Below are 22465 nucleotides of genomic sequence, written 5' to 3'. Positions count from 1 at the left end.
TCCTCATCCCAGGGAGCCCCCTTCTCCCCCACCAGCCCCAGGCGAGAGCCGGCTTCTGCCGCCAGACTTGCAGTGCCAGCCGCCGTTTGGAAAGTGTCGAGCGCTTTCTGATCTGTCATCACACAAACTCCTGGTGAGTGTGATGTTAACGGATTCACAGATGTGCGTGCGTGTCAGGAAGCTCAGGGGCACTCCTGCCAGGGCTTGGCTGCAGAACAGACGTGTGCCGCGGCTCCGGCCTGGTGTGGGGACAGGTGCGGGTGGCCTTCAGGAGCATCCGGCCGACCTGAAGACACCCGTTCCTGCCGACCCGAGAGCGCCAGCCCCGCTCCCGGCCCAGGACTGGCACAGAGGGCTGTGGCCGGCTCAAGCACTGGCTGAATGGGCACTAAAGCCGTCACAGTGGGCCAGCGCACCCCCCTTCCTAAAGGGCACCCTTCGAAGGCTGGTGCGGAGCACAGAGGGTCCCTGAACATCCCCTCTGGGCCAGGAGGCTGTGCTGAGCAAAGCAGGCTCTGGCCCCCGGCCTCCAGGAGCCCACGGTGTGAGGTCAGCGTGGATGGCCATCGAGTGAGTGATCCCAGGAAGAAGAGGGTGTCAGGAGAGCAAGTCGCAAGACGCAGCTCCACTGAGGACGGAGGGATGTGTGCAAAAGGTCAACAGGGACCCAGGCTCATTGCACCTGAACTCCGTCTCGAGGGGCCTAAGCTGATGGTTTGACAGTGGGGGTCTGTGACCTGACCAACCCTCCCTCCCTTTCCTTCTTCCACTGATGAGGGGAACGACGAGTCAAGCAGAGGAGGGGTCTCGACACGGGGATCTCGGGGGGCAGTGCACGTGGCTCCAGAAGCTGCCGAAGGTTCCCTTCCCCCAGCACGGGTAGGTTCTGTGCAATCAGCCAGTGGCCTCACTCATTCTGCACCCCCCGCCCCAAACTTTGAGAGAGTTCAACCAGAGGCCGCCTGATGGGCCACCTGAGCTCGCTGCGTCCAGAGGGTGGATGGTTCCTGCACTTCCGCCCTCGGTGGCCTCAGCACCACCCACCAGGGGATCAGGACAGCGCCGGGAGTAGTGCCCAGATTGCATCGTCCCCCTGTGGCTGTGTGCAATTCGGCTTGAGAATGTTCGTCTTGGGGGCAGAAACGGTATCACAGGCCTGCCTCTTCCTGCCCCCCTGCTCGCCCCACCAGCCACCCTCGGTCACACGGGCCTCTGGCTGGCCGGTCTGGGGCCCGAGCCCCATCACCCAGGATTCGGAAGGTCGGTCAACAGGATCTGCCCCACGTCATGGCGACAGGGGGGGCTTCGGCTAGGCCCGTGGTCACACCTCTGTCCCGTGCAGTCTGAGGAGCAACGTGCCTGCGGGAGACGTGCTAAACCTAGAACAAAGGGCGCTAGGCTCTGGTCCATGCGGCCGGGGGCCTCCCCAGGGCCTCTGTCCTCACCTGCCTGCAGGGAGAGAGCTATCCCCAGACCCCCAAGGGGGCCAAGCGGCTGGCAGGACTCAGTAGACCCAGAGGTTTGGGGCTGGACACGGGGGGGACTGCCCGACTGTCCACACGCGGCTGGCAGGGTGTGTGTGGAGGTGCTGGAGGGCCAGCACGGCTGCCGATGGGCAGAGCGCGGTGCGGGACAGAAGCTGGTCTGGGCTGCGAACACTTGGCGTCGTGTGTCCCTGTCTCTAATAAAGTCTTGTGCTGACCCGGCTGCCTCTAACCTTGCTCGGTGCCCCACGTCAAGGCCGCCTCCTGCCCGATTTCCCCAGACTTCCTCACTGTCTTTATTTCTATTGAAGAAACGGTGTTTCCCAGGTAGCCCTGCGTCCCCAGAGGCCGCCCCAGACCCTTGAGCAGAACCAGCCGCACACCGGCCAGCAGCTGGGCCACCTCCCGGCGGGGGAGATCCTCCTGGGGCCAGGCGTCTGGGGACAGGCCCGTGCATCCCACGGGGGTCCCCAGGGTCTCTCTTGTGGCCGAGACTGGAGTCCTGAGGAGCTGAGACTTTATTAAAAACAACAGTCCCTAGTGGCTATTCATAAAAGCAGTGTGAAGCTTGAGGACAAAATCACCCCCTGAGCTGATTTAATGAAGTCCAACATCTATCGAGTGCCCGTATCAGAGACCTGGTGCGGGGCCAGAGCCGGGATGTGCTGGAGCCCTGCCTGAGGCCCCCTGTGGGGGCAGCTGGAGGGTGTTTGCCCACCGGGCCACACGGGGGACAGAGGTCTCTGTCCCGGTGGCTGGAGGCTTCTAGAACGTTCACAGAACGCCATCCCCCTTCATAACGTGTCCCCGGCCAACGGCGTGCGGTCTCGCCTTCTCAGTATCAGACCCACAGGGACCCCCTGGCTATGTGGCTCCTGGGCCAGGCCGCAGGAAGTCACTGAGCTGATCACGGCCACCTGCCTCCCCACAGGCTCACGGGGCCAACTGCCAGGCTGTCACCCCAATACAGCCCACTCTTGCAAGGTCACAGGCCTATGCAGAGAAGCAAGGCCCGGGGTGTCTTAAGGAACTGAGGCTGCTGTGAGCTTGGCCATCCTGGGACTTGGCCCTGATGTTCTAGGGAGGTTTCCCGGGGAACCTCAGTCCTGGTGGAAGAAAGCAGGACCCCCTGAAACCTCTCTCCCATTTTACCCTGACCCCGTGAAAAGCCTCTGTTCCAGGAAGCTGAACGGAGCCTACTGCTCTCTGGCTGTCAGCCTGAGCCGTCCTTGACCTTCTCACAGCCCAGAGCCTGTCCAGCTGCTGCTCTGGAGGCCCAGAGGTCATCACCTCTCCCATTGCCCATCCCCTGGAGGGAGTCCAGGAAGAGTACTTGAAAGCAATCTTTCGGGCCGGCTGTTCTCAGGGGGACACCTGGGGACCTCCTCCTACTCACCCCCAACCTCACCCCCACCCCGAGCCCCAACACTCGGGACTTCCTGTGGCCTCTTTTCAGAGCTGCGGGCACCAGCCCTGAAGGGACCTGGGTCATGGCGGGCCTCACAGCAGAACCTCTTCTTGGGAGTTCGGCCTGTCAGAGAGCCAAGTGGAGATTTTCTCCGGGCGGGAATGGGGTGGCCCTGGGGTTTGACCCCACCCCTGCCCTCCCTACACCCCCCAGCTGAGAAATTTCACAGAGCGCAGATTGGGAACCCAATCCTGTCTCTTTACACCCACGAGAACTGAGGCACAGAGGAGGCAAGCATCTGGCCCAGGCCTCACAGCATGGTAGGGACCCACCGCGGGCCGCACCCCATCACTAAGCAGCACCCAAGGTCACAACCAACCAGCACTAAGTAGGGAGATCAAATGACACCGCTCCTCTGGTCTCCCACGCACACACCAGCCCCTCAGGGGACGGAAGCCAGCTCTGCACCTGCTCCCGTCGGCGCATGAATGCACCTGCCCATGGAGAAGCCCAAAGTCAATCCACACGGCTCTTTCTTGACCCTGTTCTCTCCAGACAAGACCGGGGGGAACCAAGACTTCCCGCTGCAGATGGGGCTGCAGACAGCGGAGGATGGGGGTTGGGCCTGCTCCCTCAAGGCCAAGTGCCCTGACCCTCTGAGCCTCAGACTCCCCTCTCCCCCTGCAGAGGGGCAGTATTCCAGCCCCTTCCTCAGGTTGATGGGGGACAGGAAGTGTCCATGAGGCCGTCTCTGTTCCCCCTGTGAATGGCGGGGTGGTTCTCCACACCCCCCAGCACCCACAGGCAAAGGTGACGGAGGTCAGCGGGGGTGAGGGCCCCGGAGACTGGGGGAACGCCTCTGTGCTTGGTCCCCAGCCTCGCCGGAGCAGCCGGCTTGGGTCAACGTCAGGGCGGCCTAGCCTCACCCGGCACCTCATCGCCCTGCTCACTCTCAGTGAAGGGGAAATCTAGGCCGAGAGAGGAGTAGAGGCTGGGGGCCTGGCTGGGCCCTTCACGCCCCCTGCTGGTCTCCCCACAGGTGCTCCGAAGATACGGTGCTGGGTCACCAGGCGTGGGGACGTGGGCTCCTGGGGCTGCAGGATGCTGGACCAGAGTGCTGGCGCCCACAGGCAGGTGCTCCCCCTGTGGCGGGCGCCTGCCTCCCACCTTGGCCAATGCCCGGAGAACACTGTAGCGCTCTCTGCCCGACCGGGAACCGCATCTCGGCTTAGCCGAGCCGACCCTCGCTCCTGAAGCAGACCCCGGGGTCGCTCTGTGATCAGACGCAGCGCAGGCAGAGCGAACAGCCGTGGGGCGAGCACCCCAAGTCGTGAGCGAGGTGTCCAGTCAGTGGCCATGCCCGGACCAGAGGGATCCCGCAGAAACACGTGGCCCGCAACGCAGCCCCCCCACCCCCCGACCCCACGCTCCGCCGTGGGGACGTGCGGGTGACGACGTGGGATGCTCCCCGCACTGATCTGTGAGCCCACCTGGGGAGGAACCGCCCGGGAACCAGCGCCCGGGGAGTGACGGACGCCGTGTCCCCCACTGTGGGTGCCGGTGGTGCAGAGAGCCACTGCCATGACCTTGACGACCCTCCCCAGCCCTTGCCGAGCCCTACACTGGGCTAAGGGCCTCATCACCGAGCCCCGTCACCATGGCCATTCTCCGCTGAGGCTCAGAAAGCGAGGCCCTGCTAGCCACCCAGCGGACAGCCAGCGCGTTTTGAAAACCTTTGCCGGTGGGTCCGTCCTTCCCCGAATGGGAGTCGGGCACTGAGCTGGGCGCTGGGGTTGTGGGAAACACCGAGCTTCCTTTTTTTTTCCCTTAAGCGGGCTCCACACCAGCATGGGACCCCACGGGACCGAGATCGAGAGTCAGACGCTGAACCGGGCGGCCCCACTCAGCTTCCCTTCTCAGGAACAAATGGACTGTGGTACAGGGGACACGGGCCAGGGGGCTCCGAACCCCTTCCGCATTCCCCCTCGTAGGAAGCAGCCCTCCCTCGTGAGGCCCACGGCCACGCCACCCAACACAGCTGCCCGCCTGACCGCCCACGGGAGCGGCTGTGCGGGTCGGGCGTGGGTGGGCGAGGGGTGGACACCGCCTCCCCCGACCCTGCTTCTCCGAAGAGTGAGGCGGACGCGACAAACGCAGGACCGTGAAGGGTAAGTGTGGGTGTGCCATTCACACCTCTCCCGAGGGACTCGAGAGTCTGTGCCCGCGATGGCTGGCTAACGATGCTGGCTGCTCCGCTGGAGACCAGGCCTGGGCAAAGGGCAGCCCCCTCGGCTCCCGTCATCAGACCACATCCTGTTTGTGTTGGGTCTTTTATGGAGGCCGGCAGCACTGCCCTCTCCTTCGCCACCAGCGTCCCCAATGGAATCCCAGGGTCAGGAATGTGCGGCAATCAGACCACAGGGCGGCAAATCTACCCGGGGGCCTATATAAAGCAGGAGAAGCCCGGAGCCGCACCTCCCAGACAGGAGCCCGGAGGCGCCCTGCCCAGCAGCCCTCCTGGGGAGCAGGCCCGCAGCACGGTGAGTACAGCCACGCCATCCCTAGAGGGAACCCTGCTCGCTGGACCCCTCCTCCAGGTCAGGGAGGTGGCGACCAAACACCTACTCTCGCGGCCCAGAGATTGGCACGGCTGCCCTCCGGGTTCAGCCTCCGTCTCCCCCGGGTGCTTTTTCTGTCTCGTCCTCAACGTCGGGGACTGAAGTCCCGGCTCGAGCTGGGGCCCATTTTCGGTGGCGGATGTCCCAACTTCCACCACTCCTGTTCTCGAAGGGGTCCATGACCCCCCCCCGCCCCGACGAGGGGAGAGAAGCCACTTCCTTCTAGGCATCGATGCACCCTTTCTCGAGACCCAGAGGCCATCTCCCGGCAGAGTCGTCCCCCAGATGGGATCCTGCCCGGCCCACAGGGCTGCCGGCTGCCTTGTGGAAAGCCCCCCGCTCCGCCCAGGCCCTGATGGAGAGGCTTTCCCGAAGCAGGCGAGACTTGACTTCAGCTCTGGGGGAGGAGATGATAGAAGTTAGGAGGGCTGGATTTGGGTAGAGAGGAGGCTGCTTTTATGACTTTTTCAAAGCTTTCTGGCTGAGTTCCCTTTGAAATGTCTTCAAGGGAGCCATTTCTGGAAAGAGCTCTGGGGAGCCCGTGCCTCCTCTCCAGAACCGGCTCTTTTTACCAGCCTCAGCTCTCCTCAGAGGACCAGCCAGCTCCGACTCACCATGGTCATTACCAGAAAGGCTTCCTTTAGGAGGGAATGAGCAATTGCTGTCGAAGCAGGGGCATTTTGGGAAGCTCTATTTCTGTTTCAAATCCCCCCATGGACTGCCATCCATGGGGTAGAGTAGTGGCTCTGAGTCACTTAGACCTGGGCTTGAATCCCGGCTCTGTCACTCATAAAGCCGTGACGTCTTGGGCACGTCACCTGCTTGGGCACGGCCCCCTCTGTCAAAGGGAGTGAGACCCTCCTGCGGGAGGGACGTGAGGGCGGCACCGGATGGACAGGGCCACAAAGCACTGCCCGCACACCCGGTGCGCCAAGCTGTCCGGCCATTAGAATCATGAATCTCAGGGCCTCCGCTTTCTAGTTGTGGTCCAGTCTCTTAGCCTTCTTGACAGTCTTCTCGGCTGAAAACATGCTTACTGTGAGGACAGTCTGCCGAGGTCACACGGACGGGGCTCACAGGTTTTAGCTCAGGGCCTGGCACGTGGGTGGTGCTCTGTAGGGATCACTGACAGCCCGGCCACGTCCACATGCTTCTCCCCAGGTGGGCGCGTTAGGCCAGGAACATCAAATCCATTCCAGCTTCCGGGAGCAATTCGTTTCCGTGGTAAAGAGAGAGACATTAGGTGTCCCAGCTACGCGGCTTAGCTACGCCCGTTTAACATCGAGTTGAAGACTAAGACCGATCGATGCTATTCATTCCCTACCTCGTGGCTCTGAGATGATGTGGCCCAAGAGTCAGCAATTATTCGGGGCTCCTGGGTGGCTCAGTCGGTTGAGCGTCCGACTTCAGCTCAGGTCATGATCTTGCAGCTTGTGAGTTCGAGCCCCGTGTCGGGCTAAGCGCTGACAGCTCAGAGCCTGGAGCCTGTTTCAGATTCCGTGTCCCCCTTTCTCTCTCTGCCCCTTCCCCGCTCACACTCTGTCTCTCAAAAATGAACAAATGTTAAAAAAAAAAATTTTTTTTTTTTAAATTGTGATAAAAGGAGACCGAGCCCAAGTCTGTGCAGCACTCGGGGGCTACGGGCACCCCCGCCTCCGCCCGGCTGTATGCCGTCCCAGCAGTGGGGGGGGGGGGTTATCCGAATGCTAAGCTGCCAAGGCCGTCAGATCCAGGGGGCCACGGGAGAGGAGACTCAGCCTAATTGGTACAATCAGCTCCTGAGCCTGCTAAGAAAATAAAGACCTGCTCCCCCAGCATAGTGACACTTCCTCAAGCTGCCTGCAAGTCGGGCTCAGCTGATCTCCCAGCCTTTGATGGCTGCCCGGGCCCTGGGAAGCACTTGACAGGTTGTCATGCAAGGCCCACGCGTGCAGCCTGTAACTCGTTCCTCTCTTTCCTCCGGGCCAGATGATAAGCCCTTACTGCCTGCTCCTCCTGCCGCTGGGCGCCTGCTTTCCTCTGCTGGGCACAGAAGAGGCCGCCGCGGGTGGCGTCAGAGGCGAAATGGGCTGGGCCCACCTGCCCGGGGGACACCGAGTCTCCCTCCCACGGGGCTCCCCCCGGCGGCCGAGAGCTCCGCACCCACTGGGCCCGCTTGTCACGGCCAAGGAGCTGCAGACGTCCGGCAGGCAGCGTGCTGGCTTCAGGGTCCGGTTTGGGAGGCGGGATGACGGCAGCGAGGCGACCGGCTTCCTCCTGGCGGATGGCGACAAGGCTAGCGGCCCGCTGGGGACCCTGGCTGAGGAGCTCAGCGGTTACAGCAGGAAGAAAGGCGGCTTCAGCTTCCGCTTTGGCCGGCGGTGAAGGGGCCAGGGCATCCTGGAAGGGGCTTCTCCGTGGACCCTCCCCGCTGCTGCTTCCAACCCCCCTGCCCTGTCTTCTCCTCGAGCCCGAAAGACCAGAATACTAAGAAGGCATGAGGAATATTCTAATGAGTTCTTAGCAGTAGGATGGCTTAGGTGGGTGCTTCCTTTTGATTTCCAACTTGGCTGAGGCCAAAACCTGGACGGGATCCAAAAAAGGAAGCAAGCCGCATCCCAGCAAGCACCGCCCTGATGTAGCTCACAGACCACCGTCTGTTCCAGCCCCCTTCCCGGGGGGTCGGGTCTCAGCAGTCCCCTGGCCCGGCGGCCCAGAGGCTGGGCGGTGTCAGCTGTGCAGCGGACGCGGCTGGGCCATGAATATGAATAAGCAAAGCTGGCTAAGCCGAAGGCAGGTGGGCTGATGCTGACAGCGGGGTAGTCAAAGTTTTGACAGTCTCCACAGGGACGTCTGGAGCTGACATCCATCCATAGTGGGCCGTGACAGCGTGTTCCATCGGGTGTAGCGTGCGGTTCTGGAAGTTAAAAAACAGAAACAGAAACAATCTTGCTCTCCGTCCCATTAACACACGGGCCCCTCTGGCAAGAAAACCCTGCTTGTGGTGTCGAGATGTCGTTCGGACCCGGCTGCCTGTTCCCTTCTGATACCTGTGCTCGGCGGTGTACCCGTCTGGTGGGAGATGAACAGGGCAAGAATACATTTTTGCTCTGGCGAGGCTGCCCCTCGAGTGTTCAGGATATGAATGTGCCGTGTGTGTCTTTTGAAATAAAACTTGTAACTGCAAAACCGTAATGGGAAGCTAGCTCACCCGATTCTTGCCTACAGGTCCTCTGTGCCCCCAGGAATCTGGGTTTTTCCTGAGCTGCAAGTGCCTGAACTCTGGGGAGATGGAAATCGTGTTGCCGGCACCCGCACCTGTCCCAGCATCCCCTTAATTGGCAGCTGGTAATACCAGTGGTCAAAGGCGGAGGGAAACGCGGCACAAGGTGTATTTTCCTGCTGCACTCGACTGCTCCTTCCGAGGCTTTCTCAAAGCAAAGAGCATTCTGAGAACAACTTCTCTACCCCAGGGGAAGCCAGAGCTCAGCCTGGAGTGGCCACAGGCCCGGGGCAAGGCAGAGCAGCTCTTTCAAACGCTGCTCTGCCGTGTCCTGCAACCCCATCCCCTGTCAGATACGGCCGCGTGATCCTGCTCCCTCCCAGGCTGGCTTCGACCGCCGAGATGAGAGCCTGGATTGATGTTACTATGGCAACATCTCCCCTCCTCCTTTCGAGCTGCAGCTTGGCCCTGTTCACAATTGAATAATTTTCCATTGAGCTGTCACAATTAATTGGTGGATTTTTATTAGCCTTTTAGAACCACACTGGGTTGGGCCCAGCTTGGCACCTCGGAGCATTTCACAGTGTTTTCCATTCTATTAGTGACTTAGATTCCCCAGCAGCAGCTCTCAATCCTCGGCAGCCAGAAAGCCACTTCATTAGGGGGTGACAGATCTGAGCCACAAAGGAGCCAAGCTGACTGGGGCGCGGAAATTGGGTGGCAGGGTGGGACAGGAACACAGGAATCCAAACATCACCTTGGGTTAAAGGGAGCTGCCTTCCCCTGGAGCTCCTCGCGGCTTCTCCCCTCCGCGTGCCCCGCCGGGACAGGCGCCAGATAGCGACACGGAGTCTGGGAGGCACATCGTACTCCCTTTGGCTTCTACCGCTGTCCAGGGAAGGGATGATCCGGGATGCGTCCTGCTAATGTGACAGACTGGTGGGGATGGAACACATCCCGGGGTCTTCGTCTGTTGGTAAAGAGAGGCAAACACTCAGCCCTCAAGCCACAGAGGGTAAACCTCAAGAAAATGAGTCCCAGCGTGTCCAACAAGGACAGTTCCGGAGCTGAGAATAGACATCGCAGGGTGGCCACGTGAAGGAAGTGAAATCCCAGCCCAGGCTCTCGCCCCAGTCTTGGCTCACTTCCACTTCGTTGGGGCGGGGGCGGGCAGTAAGCTGGATCCCTCCTCCCTTCACTCACTGACACATGCAGGGAAGCCAGAGGACATGCTTGTGAGAAGACCAGGTGAGACAGGACAGATCGAAGGCCAAGGGCAGAGGACCACCCTGCAGCCAGGTGCCCTGGTGACCCTCGCTTGGCCAATTTCTCCTCTTAGAATGAAAGGAGCCACCTCCACGGTCACTAACTGCGGGAACCTGGAGGTCACCGAGGCTGAGCTACTCCCGCATGTGTTTACCACGCAGCTTGGGAACATACTGGCTGGTTTCTAATTTAGTAGGATGAGATTAACCTCAGAGAAATCGGAGATAAAGAGGGGGAAGGGGAGGGCCTTCAGAGGGGTGGATATCCCGTCATCACTTTCACCCTTCAACAACCATCAGCAACAAAGGTATTCTTTCCAGTTGCTTGTACATTCGAGCGCAATAACCCCGAACATCTAAACGATCAAACCGTTAAGGGCATTGGTGTGTTCAGTCCACTCCTGTGCTGTATCTGGCGATATCACCTCTTCAGTTCCCCGCCCCTCGCTCTACCCCCTGGGGCTTGGTCGAGGTTTGGGGGCCTTTCACGCCACCCCCCGCGCCCTCCTTGGCGGGGACGATCACTCTCCAGATTAGTGACGGTGAGGTTCTGTGGAAAACATTGACTTTGCAAGCAGAGATTAAGCTCCCTGTCTGGGTTTGCTCTAGCTGGTGTGATGGGATGGTCTCCTCCAGCCCAGGCACCTGTCTGCATCCTTTCGGCGTGTTGGTGCAAGACGCACACACAAGAGCCTTCATCTTGGGCGTCTAGCTAAACACTGGATGGGGAGTATTTTTGTATTTTCCCCTATGTTTCAAACATTAATAAACACATTTTAAGAAAAAAGGAGGCTCACGGGGCAGGCAGCGGGCCATCCAGCAGCTGCTGAAGTAAATAAGGAGCCACCTTGTCCTTAACTTTGCCCCAGGACCAGAGACGCTGCAGGACAGAGTCCCTTGAAGACCCCAAGTCAGGAAAGGTGTTTTACCCTCTGAGCAGGGAGCTGGGGCCCTGCCCACGATGTTGGGTCGCCATCAGGGAGGTGGGTAGGCATGACAGGGACACCGTGGCCGGTCAGTCTTGTCCCACCTGACGCCTTCCGTGCCAAGGCAACATTTACAAACTGATTCCCCAGGACACTCCATTTGGGAATGCCTCCCGTAAAACATCCTGACACCTGAGAAGCTGGGTTGGCTGCAATCCTGGACTTCTTTTCTTCCATGACAGAGGGAGGAGCCCGACTGGAGCCCAGACCTCTTCTGCTGGCCACGCTGGGGCCACCTACCACCATCAACGAGTTAGTCCAGCACAGTATGGCAGCACATGCTGTGTGACCCGGGGCAAGCTGCTCCACGTCTCTGAGTCTCAACTTCCTCACACATCAAATGCCGAACAGCAACAGAACCTCCCTCGTTAGAAAAAAAAAAGGGAGAGGCTGTCACGTGGTAACGCGCGGCGCATCTGTAGTGGCTGAGAACGCCCACGTGTGGGCTGTGATTTTAAGAAAACTCCCACTGGAATATGACACACATGGAGAACGGGCTCCCACTCTGCGCACAGTTCCATTTTCGCCAATTGACAGACCCGCTGGCCGGCACGACCCAGACTGAGAAACACGGTGTCACCTGCCCCCCAAGAGCTCCCCTGCACCCCAACCAGGCGCGGCCTTCCGTCCTGACTTCTAACACGACGCCACAGGCTAGCCGTGTTGCCGTTAAATAAACAGAAGTTTCTGGCATCGCTACTGCGTGTCTGGCTGCTTCTGTTCAACGTTACGTTCGCATGACTCGTGTCCACGCGGGGTTGCGGCCAAGTGTGTTCGTCTCCGCTGCTCCGTAACATCCCACTATGTGAACACATCGCAACGTTCTGCTCCTCTGTGCTCACGGCATCTGGACGGTTTTCAGTCTGAGGGTTTTTCCCTGCGATCCTCACTCTGACGTTTGGGCTTGGATTTTGTGAAAACAGCATCAACGGCAGCTGCTGGCCCTTCTGGCAGGCTTGACCCTCGGGCACTCCTTGGTTCCGGACCTGGAGGGCAGGCCTCGAAATTACCCGAAAACCGTGTGTGCACGTACGTGGGTTTTCGGGGGCTCGATCCAGGTGCGCGAAGTCCTCAAGGGGCTCTGTGACCTGACCAAGGGCAGGAGCCATGGTCCTGGAACGGCTAGACCCGAGTGAGTTTCTGAAGCTCGGGTGACACACGGAACGTTCTTATTTGAGAGAAGACCTGTATTTCCCCCTGGCACAGCCACCGCGGTGACAGGCACGGGACACCAGGCGAGGGCCGTGCCCGGCTGCAGCCTCACTGCTGGGTGTCAAGAAAATGGGACAATGTGCTCTAAGAGGGCTCCGTGAAGACTCTGGGCCGGGCCCACGTCTGGCACGGAGGAAGCAGCCCGTCGGTTGCGGCCGTCACTCCAAGTCACTGTGCGTCTTCTTTCCGACGCCAGAGCTGTCCCTCGAGGAAGGCCCCCTGACTTGGGAGAGCTGGGGCCTGGACAGGGCGTGGCCCGGGCCTCCGTGAAACGAGAGAGGGGCTCCTGCAGCCCCCGGGTGCGGGCACACACACCCCCCGGTCCCACCAGCCCTCGCCGCAGGCCGGCGGCCTCACCTCCGGCCCGAGACAGGCAGCACGGCGGCCGCGGAGGGTCCACTCAACCCTGGTCCTGCACACGCTCTGGTGAGCAGGACCCGTGTCCCCTGACAAGGCTGCTGGCTTAATAAGTATCATTATCAGACAGCACCACTCACTTCCCCGACTGCCACTTTCCAAGCTGTCAGCTGGCGTTAAATGCAGGCCCAGACGAGGAAACGGCCGCACACGCCCCCTCAGTCCCCTCGGTCCCCTCGGTGGGGGGCTGGGAGAGGCCACGGCGCTGCAGGTGGCATTTCCAGGCCCCCTGCCCCTCCTCGTGCGCACAGAGAAAGGAGACACGGGGCGGGTGGGCCACAGCGCGCTTCGGGGCGCTTCGGGGGCCGGCGGGGAGCCGAGGCGGGGTCACAGGCAGAGGAAAAAGGCGCACCCGTGGAGGGACTATCGCTTCCAGGCCAGTGGAGCCCAGGACGTACTTCCTCCCGATTCAGTGACGCTGTGACGGCCTGACAGCTGGAACAGCCCTTGGACTCCTCTTCCTCCCGATTCGGAGGCAGGGCCCACGCCCAGTGCTGCTGGCAGATCCGTGTCAAGGGCGCAAGAAGGGCCGGAGGCCAGGGCAGGGAGGGAAACCGCATTTGGCAGGCCGAGGAAGATGCCCGGATGCAGGATTCCCACAGCACTCCCGTAAAACCCACCCCGGAGCCTCCAGCCCCTTAAGGGCAACGAGGACCCCCTCCCTCCCGTCTGCACACCACAGCCCGGAGGGACAGGGAAAATGACAGACCAGACCCATCTGCCCGAGTTCTAACGTTGTAAACATTTATTTAAAAAAGACTACGGAGAGATGTGGATTCAAAAAACAGAGTCATATACAGAAACAAAATGTACTGGACCAAAAAAAAAAAAAAAAAAAAAAGAAAGACACCATAGGCATTTGAGAAGGGAAAATAGTGGAAAACTATTTACATGTCATTTATAAAAGACCAAGTCTATAAAAGAGTGTAATACCAAGATATAAATGCAAAATATAGTGGCACGTCATGTGAACAACAAAAAAAAATCAGTACCTTATAGAAAGAGGCGGTCGAGGGGACCTGGGTGGGGTCGGTTTTGCTTTGTCTGCAAGGCCGCTGGTGGTGTTCTAGCACCTCCCTCAGTCTGTGTGACACAGAAGTCTGGGGGGGGGGGTAGGGGGCAAAGAGGTGATGAGCTGTGAGGACAGCACAAATCGATGCAGAGGGAACCATCTCTACCAGAGAAATAAAGAACAAGTTCAGGTGATGAGGCCGGTGTGAGGTCACGGGGGTATGGGGGTGGAAGGTGGTCGCGCCTGGGCCCGGCAGGAGGCCCAGGCAGGTGCCTGCCCCCCTCCTTCAGCAGCTGCTCTAGGTCAAGGTCAAGGCGGCCTGGGCCCCTGGCTGGAGAGCCTGGTCCTGGGCAGCCTGGGGAGAGGAGACCGAGGCCTGCTCTTGGAGACACTTTCTGGGCTTCATCTGTTTGTGGTTTTCTCCATCCCTGAAAACCCCAGCAGAAACAGTGGGCTGCGTGTTGTTGCTCGTGGCGATTCAACAGGACACTGGCCTCTTAGCGCACAGCCAGCAACGGCTGGGGCTTTGGTGCCACAGTCCTTCTCCCGTGCGCCGGCGGCCGGTCCTTCTGTGCCGGAGGCGACTGGGCTGAGCTCAGAGCCATGAAATGCTCCGGAAAACTAAAGGTTGGCTTGTCACACAGGAAAGAGCTCTGCATGAATCTACTTGGTCTCAGAGGAGTACAAGGGAGGAGAAGGAGATCGGTCAGAAATCAAGACCAAGTGCCTTTTCTGGGCACCTGGAAGCCTGAAAAGAAGGGAGGCTGGGCCCGGCCCCGGGCCATCTGGGCACCAGCTGTTCCCCCAGCCAGCCACCCTGCCTGCCTCCCCTGACCCTGCACGCCGGACTGCGACCCTCCTACCCTTCAGACTCCGGCTTTCCGTCCAGGCCGAGCAGTGCCACAAGACAGCAAGGACCCAAGGGCCGGCTGGTTTTAGCACCCCGTTTCACCCCCCAAATCAAGAGCTGTCCTTCACACGAGGCAATGTGAGGGCACCAGCCCCCGGCAGCAACGGAGGGCAGAGTGACCAGCTGGCAAGCGCTTCCCAGGATGTAGTTCTGGAGACGGGTCTTCTGCGCCGGCTCCCTCCATGGGGTAGGTGGGGAGGGCGGTTCCTCGGGCCTCAGTGACAAGGCTCCTGTTCAGGGTGCTCGTTTCCTGCGGGAAGCGGAGGAGAAGGCATCCCCAGAGGAGGGCCTCCAGAAAGACCAGCGGAAAGGAAATATGCTCATCTGCTTTCACCCCTGGCCGGAAGAGCTCAGTTCTGGAGCACTACGTGGGGAGGAGGCCGGCGGGCCGACCGGAGTCCACAGAGCAGGAACTCCACAGATAGAACTCGGGACAGAGGCGACTCAGGGAGCCCGGGCTGGGGGAGGGGGAAGTGCGGGACAGTTGGCACAAAACACAGGTCGTCGGGCTGTGTTCCACAGTGGCCCTCGGCTCCGTGTGGCGCAGCGCTCCCGGGCCAAGGTCCCAACTCACTGGTCTGGTGTGGGCCACTGTCGCAGGCATGGGGAAGCCTTCACGCACTGCAGGCGGCTCCGGCCGGCCTCACGCCCGGCTTCTGCTACCTCTGTACGATGTCGCTGATCTCCTTCACGGAGCTGAGGAGTTTGCTGAAGTCCTGAGTGGCCGCCGGGCCACTCCCTGCTGTCGCCGGGCAGATCTGAAGCTCCCGGAGATTGTTCTCCAGTTTGTTGATGGCCTCGCGGAAGGCGAATTTGTTCCTCATCTGCTGGATGGAATCCACATAGCTCACGCAGAACGTGTACAGGTTTTTGCCGGCTTCCAGCACGGCGCTATGGCTGGCCATCTGCTCGGAGTTCTTGGAGATGGCCAGGCACAGGGCCTCGGTGCCGTCCAGGACCACGCTCTTGGTGATGGTGCCGCTGGCGATCCGCTCCGGAGGCTGGCGGGTTTTCCGAAGAGACACGCGGGTCGATATGAGAGGGATGAAGGCAGTAGACGCGGGCTGGTCCCCGGCCAGGGCAGAGGCTGCTGATGGCAACGTGGAGGGGGCGGGCGCCGCCCCGGCCGGGGCCCCCGCTGGCTTGCTGGACGCCTGCGGCTTTGGCACGGATGGGAGTGTGGGCTTTTTGACGCCCTCTCCCAGCGGACTGGGCTTGATGGCGTCACTGTTCACAGCATCCGCGACCACAGCCGCGGCTTTCGTTTTCCCGCCAGTGCTGGCCTCCCCGGCCGCTTCCTGGGTCGGGTTCTGAGCGGGCTTCCCGGCTTTCCCCACGGAGGCCGGCGGCGGGGGCGGTGGGGCAGGTTTGAGCTTGGACAGTTTCCCCTTGTCTCTCCCTGGGGACTCGGAGGAAGGCTTGTGCCTCCTCGCTCTGGGCTCCTCGGCGGGGGCCTTGCCGGTCCCTCCGGACGCACCTGGCCCTGCTCTGCTGGCGGGGGGCACCGGCTCAGCTGCGACAGGTGTCCCCAAGGCACCGGACTTGGCGGTCTCGTCCTTGTGGGGAAGGCCAGAGGAAGGAGCCCCCGTGACCTGCCTGCGGAGGAGTTTTGGAGTCAGACTTGGGGGGCTGGAGCCCGGGCTGGACTCCCCCGCGTCTCGAAAGACCTCATCGGCTGCTTCCTCGGTCTTTTTCACCAGCCTGGGTGGGGGAGTCACCGTGCCTCTGGTCGCCTGGTCGGACCTGTTCTCACTCGCCCGCTTCCGAGGCAGAGCCGGCTTCTCACTTTTGTGCCCTCCAAACGTGGACGAGTCGAACTGCCTGCCCGTGGACTGCAGGTCCCGAGGCAGTGTGACGGACCTCCACTCGGTGTCCCGGGCTCCGTGGGGCACGCAGGAGGCCGAGCAGGACCGCAGGAAGCGCTTGCTGGAGCTGCCGCCACTCTCCTCCTCGCTGGCTGCTAGGCGGCTGCTGGTCAGCGTACTGGACTTTTTCCACAGGTGGGGAGACCGGAAGCCTGCGCCCCCGGACTCCCGGAAGGCTCCATTGGGGACGCCAGCCCCGCTGCCGGGCTTTGGGGACTTGGCTGGCTCGGCTGCGTCCGAGGGGGTGAGAGCCGGTGCCCCGTTGCTGGTTTCTCGGCCCTCTTCCTCGCCGGCCCCCTTGCGCTCGGGCTGGCCGTCCATCTCCCGGAAGGAGCTGCTGCGTTTCGGGGGCGTTGGGGCCGTTTTCTTCTTCTTCTTGATCAAGGCACTGAACAAGTTGGTCTTTTTGTCTTTGGGAAGAAGGCGCTCATCCTCATTCAGGCCGCCATCCTGGGGACCTCGTTCTTTTCGAGGGAGCAGTGGAGACACAGGGGGCTCGTGGTCCAGAGGATCTGAAACACAGTGGGAAGAGTTTACCAGCTTCAGACTAGAGGCTCCTTTGTGAGGGGGAACCTGGGGCTGGCCACCGGCTCCCCAGAGGACCAGCCACGGGTCTGGGCCCGGACAGGCCTGCGCGTGAGCACCAGCTCCGCCCCCCTCAGCGGAGACGGGGCGCCTGGGTGGCTCGGTCGGGTAAGCGTCCGACGCTTGACCTGGGCTCAGGTCACGGTCTCGTGGTTTGTGAGATCAAGCCCCGTGTCGGGCTCTGTGCGGACGGCACGAAGCCTGCTCGGGATTCTCTCTCTCTCTCTCTCTCTCTCTCTCTCTCTCTCTCTCTCCCCTCTCCCTCTCTCTCTCCCTCTCCCTCTCTGCCTGTTCCCCCTGCTCACGCTCTCTCAAAATAAATAAGGGAACACTAAAAGCAAGAAGAAAGACCCACCCGCAGCGTGGCTGTGTGAATACAGTGTCAATATAAGGAGGATCTGTCCCAGCTTCTGGCACGTAGTGGCTCACCGCTGCCCCTGTCGCTACTGGTGTTATTCGGAAGAGCACGGGTCTCTCTCCTTGAGGACGGCAGCACAGAAACCACGGCACTCGTCCTCACCCCTGCACTGGGGCTTCCTTTACAGCACAGAGCCCCCTCCGTGCCACTGTCTGGTGCGTGAAACCCACGACGAGGCCGAGCAAAGGGTCAGGCCCCGCGCCCCACGGACCTGCCAATCATGGTTCCTCGGAGGTGGGGCCTGAAGGGAAGGGGACGCTCACCACAGCGACAATGGGCTATTATGCTTGGCAAACAAGGACTGACCTTTACAGATGTTTAAATGGGCATTCTTTACACACGAATAATAGCTCCTAAGAAATCTTTCTGGTGTTGCCAAGCTCGGGGCCAGTGAATGACAGAAGTCGCCCTCAGGGGGCGGCTGTGAGGACAGCGGTTTTCTGTCAGCACCCGAGCAGCACAGAGGGGCGTCCTTAACCGCAGCAGAGGTACAAGGGGGCGTCCCTCAGGACACCGGGTGGCACACAGGACACCCGGCTCGGGGAAAGCTGAGGACCTCCCCAAACCTCAATCCAGCAGGAGGAGGCAGAGAAAGTGAGATTCTAACGACCCGTGCGCAGCCCCATGGCAGGACCCAAAAGCCGACACTCTCGGCTCACCAGGAGACGACACGCGAATCCCGACGGCCGTAAATGAACAGGGCTACGTATCACTGGGCTTCTAATAAGCCTGAAGTTTCCACGGTGGCCTCTCCCCATTCCCACCACTGAACTGCCGAAATCATGATACCCGACAGAAGGACAAAGGTCCAAGGTTCTGGATGGTCTCTACGCCACGGCCTCCAGGGTGGGTGAGCAGGGCGACCCAGGGGGTATGGAGGGAAAACATCGTAATTTGGATTTCTTGTCTTATATAAACCTTCTAAGTGTACGTTTTTGGTATATTTTAAGTTACACGTATTTGCACAGTCGTACACATCTACACCCAGGCTTCCCATCTTTTTTTGTTTGTTTTTTTAACTGACATGGGCACACAATATAAAAAAAAAAAAGGGGGGGGGGGAATCCTGGGACTACAGATCCTGCTATGGCTAAACATCCCATGATTCGGGCTTTGCCGTGCCCCTTCCCACTCGCTCGGTCTGTGGTCCATCAGAGCATCCCCTAGGAGCCTCTACGAACCCAGATTTCTGGGGTTTGGGGGGGACGGGGGGGCAAGCGCTCCACAAGCAAGTCCTAACTCAAAGGAGAGCACGGCGCACGGGGGCCACCAGGTCCCCATCTGCGAGCAGCATTCCTGCGAGCATCCTGAGACCCCCGCACCACCCCCACCTCGCTGGCTTGTCTAGGGCACGGTGGCCGACAGGTTTTTGAGTCAGAGACCAGGCGCGGACGCCGGCTCTGTGCCACGGGCGTCTCTTGGCTCCGTCCATCCCGGGGAGCTTTTCGCACCAGTGTTTTTGCCACAAGCTGCTCTCTACCTGGTTCGATGTTTATTATTGCTGTGTCTGCCCTGCAAGAGCAACCACAAATGCCATGAATAATCCACGAGAAGGCGGGTTTGTCTTCCCCATCGGTTTCATCAGCACCTGTGCCTACCTGACTGAGCTAACTACCGAAGCCAATGGTTCCTGATGATTCCCAGGAGGAGGGTGGGCCGCTGTGGGGAACCTTCTTCTTTTCGAGCTGGACCACTGACAAGGAATTAGAGTTAGCCCGCCCGCCGTGCAGGCGAACTCACTGCTTCCCATCCGCCTACACTGGCCCTGACGGCGTGGACCCCTCCGGGCCTGGTGGGGGTGGGGGGACGTACCGGTCTCTCCTGGGCCCTTGGAGTGGGGCGTCTCGGGCACCTCAGTGGGGTCTTTGTGCTCCGCGGCTCTCCTGGACGTTCTCGTCTTGGTGGGCAGCTCTGGGGCCTGCAGCAAAGTACTCGCAACCCCTCGCACACCTTTTTTCCCCAGTTCCTTTTCCACTTCTAAGAACCACCGAGAACAAAAACAAAAATCAGCGGCCGTTAGTAATGGCGTCGGTCTGGCGTTCTTTCTGTTTCTCAGGCAGGCACGAGGAGTGGTCATCCACGCGCAGTTACAGAAAAAGAGACGCAGATGCTGAGAAAACCACACTCGGCACTTTCCAGACAGGTGCGTGGCCACAAGACAGAGATCTCCACGCTCCACGCCTCTGCCCGGCCTTCTGGTCTCAGATAACTTGCTGGCCGGGGGCTCTTCTAGCCGGAAGTGAAGAGCTCCACCGGGCTGGAGCCCCGCCCTGCCGTCCCTTCCATCCCAACCTCTCGCCCCACTGCAGGCACCCCCAGGAATGGGCACTTTACCATCTGATATGCTGGACTCTTGGAACATGGTCTCGAAGGCTTGGTGGATTTCAGCAAAGGAGGGCCGGTCGGAGGGATTCCACTGCCAACCTGGACGGACGAGACCCAGGCAGACCACGCATGAGGCCCTGCTAACAAGGGTGGGGCTAGTAATTCTCAAGGAAGATCTGGTGATGAAAGAAGCACCCCAAATCTTGCTAACCATCTTGTGCTGGGACAAGTGACAAATGTCACCGTGTCCTGCCACAGACATTAAGAATGAGAAAAGACCTTAGATACCGGCAGGAATATGGACTGTAGAGCCCCAGAGAGTTGTGACAGCAAGAAGTGCATTTATAAATCTTTTCCCCGGCCCCACTCAATCAAGTGCAGAGAATCACGGAGTCACATGGCTTCCATTTGACCCTCACTTCTGGGTTATCAAAGTCTAAAGTCCTCACCAGCACAGAAAGGCTAATTAAAACAAGGTTAACATGAGGATTACGGACTGACGGAGGCTCGTGTGGGTAAGGATACAGAACTAACTCTCCTACGCTTCTGGTGGGAATATAAATTGGTAGACCTTTCCTGGAAAACAATTCGGTAAAATCTTTCAGAATTTAAAAGGCAAATAGCTCTTCGGACCAACACGTCAACTTCCACAACTACCGGCACGATGTACGGACGTCTACGTAGGAGGGTGTTCATCCTGGCTTTGCTCACGATGGCAAAAGCCAAACACAGGTGTAAAACAAGCAAATGTCCACCGAAAGGGGAAGAGATGGATGAATACATCATTTAACGGCAAGTTAAACAGCTGTATAAAAGTAAGGGGATGGAGAGAGGACGGGATCTTTGAAATATGGACATGAAACTGACGTGAGCCTTACGGCTGTGTGCAAAAGAAGTTGAGGGAGTTGTTTTACACACACACACACACACACACACACACACACACACACACACACACGAAATAAAACCAACCCAGGTAAATGTCACCGGGAGTATTTACCTATTACAGCAGAATGTTTGGAGGCAGGGCCCAGGAATTTGCATTTTTAAATAAGAAATCTAAGTTTGGTATCCATCCGTCCCATTTTTGCATGAAAAACAGAAAGAGCCTCACACATAAATACTATGTATACATAACGTGTATAGAGACACGGAATCTGAGTAAGTATGCATCTGTTATATTAGTTGCTTCTGAAGAATGTGAATAGAGACAGGAAGGGAAATACTTTTTTACTTTAGGAAAACACTCCTGTACCAGAATTTCTTACAAAGCCCACACAGAAGTTTTACAACCAGCTGGGGTAGACTCACATGCTCGCATGAGTTCGTAGACCTTCTCTGGGCAGCCTTCCGGGCGTTCCATGCGATAGTCTTTCTCTAGCAGCTCATATACCTGGGACAGGTCAATTCCTGGGTAAGGTGACATACCGTAGGTAGCAATTTCCCAAAGCAGTACTCCAAACGCTGCAAGGAAAAAGAAAGAGGAAGGTTGTTCAAGATATGGCAAATTTAACTATCTTGCATTTGAAATTGGTTACCCGTGTAGTGGACATTATAAGCACCTACGCCCTCAGGGGGCGCCTGGGTGGCTCAGTCGGTTAAGGATCCGACTTCGGCTCAGGCCATGATCTCACGGTTCGTGGGTTCGAGCCCTGCGTCGGGCTCTGTGATGACAGCTCAGAGCCTGGAGCCAGCTTCGGATTCTGTGTCTCCCCTCTTCTCTCTGCCCCTCCCCCACTTGGGCTCTGTCTCTCTCAAAAATAAACATAAAAAAAAAAAAAAAAAAAAAAGCAGCAGCCACCACATCCTCAGAAGCAGGCCAGACACCAACATTTTACCAGGCCCTTAACGACCAACAGCCCAGGACAGAACCAGACTAAAACGCACCGCAGGGGAGAAGAGACTGTACTGATCGGCCTCTCCAGGGTCTTTGAGGTAAGGTGACCATCTTTACTGGGATTTGTGATGCAGGGAACCTAGGGCTGGAGATCAGGACGCCATTTCTACTCCTAGTTTTGAGATCACCTGGCTAAGTGTCTCAGACGGGCCACGTCTCCTTTCGGGGCATATGAGATTATCTCCAGGGCCCCTACCAACTCTAAACATTTCATAAAAATCTTACAAAATCTTTGAAAGCCCAGATTGTAGCCTTGAAATCCCAGATCCCACTGAAGAGATCCAAGGACCCCTTGGAGAATGGATGATTCAGGTTCAGGGCCGGAACGAACCTGGAATATCTTAATCGCTCTAGACGGCACAGACGCCATCAAAGACTACAAGGGGTCTTGTCAAAAGGGAGCAATCTGGCCAAACAAGAGACACTCTGCTTATCAATAAGGAGAAGAACTACCGTGGATTAAAACACATCAGATACATCTAAACACGTCATACACATATATACGTATATATCATCACAAAAGGAAAAAACCCAAAAAAACCCAAAAATGTCCTTGGTCACCATTTGAGGGTATTAAAAAACTAGCTCGTTTGCGTGACCCCTGGTAAGCCCGGGCAAGGAGACAAACAACTATGCGGCCTCTCCTGTGTGAACCGTACCCCGAAGTAACCCCACAGCAGATGAGGGTTTCGTCTGACAGACGTACTGAGCTAAGCCGGGAACGAGGAGTGACGGCATTCGAGAATTACCGTCTGGCAACCCCTAATAAATCGGTGGATCTCGGCACTGGGGATTAGAAACTGCTAAAATCACAAAAAAGAGAGCAAATCGAGCACTGTGCAGCTACTGACGACAAAGCAC

The 22465-nt window shown here is 58.9% G+C and overlaps 2 protein-coding genes across 3 annotated transcripts in view; one reads left to right on the top strand and one right to left on the bottom strand.

The window, feature by feature from the left end:
• Window positions 1-7478: 7478 nt before the first annotated feature.
• QRFP (pyroglutamylated RFamide peptide) lies at window positions 7479-8077 on the top strand. The gene has a single exon (XM_047829836.1). It carries the CDS (start codon window positions 7479-7481, stop codon window positions 7872-7874), a length of 396 nt encoding a protein of 131 aa, XP_047685792.1. The 3' UTR covers window positions 7875-8077.
• Window positions 8078-13319: 5242 nt separating this feature from the next.
• Window positions 13320-22465, bottom strand: part of ABL1 (ABL proto-oncogene 1, non-receptor tyrosine kinase) — a 143191-nt gene continuing 134045 nt past the window's right edge. For both annotated transcript variants that reach the window (XM_047829834.1, XM_047829835.1), the window contains exons 8-11: window positions 21019-21171; window positions 19717-19806; window positions 19195-19359; window positions 13320-16891 (exon numbers count right to left, since the gene is read on the bottom strand). In XM_047829834.1, the coding sequence (XP_047685790.1) occupies window positions 15174-16891; window positions 19195-19359; window positions 19717-19806; window positions 21019-21171 (2126 nt within the window). In that variant the 3' untranslated portion in view covers window positions 13320-15173. The remainder of the gene's footprint in view (window positions 16892-19194; window positions 19360-19716; window positions 19807-21018; window positions 21172-22465) is intronic.

Source organism: Prionailurus viverrinus, chromosome D4 (assembly GCF_022837055.1).
Source record: "Prionailurus viverrinus isolate Anna chromosome D4, UM_Priviv_1.0, whole genome shotgun sequence".
Lineage (NCBI taxonomy): Eukaryota > Metazoa > Chordata > Mammalia > Carnivora > Felidae > Prionailurus > Prionailurus viverrinus.
This window is presented reverse-complemented; position numbering and strand designations above follow the sequence as displayed.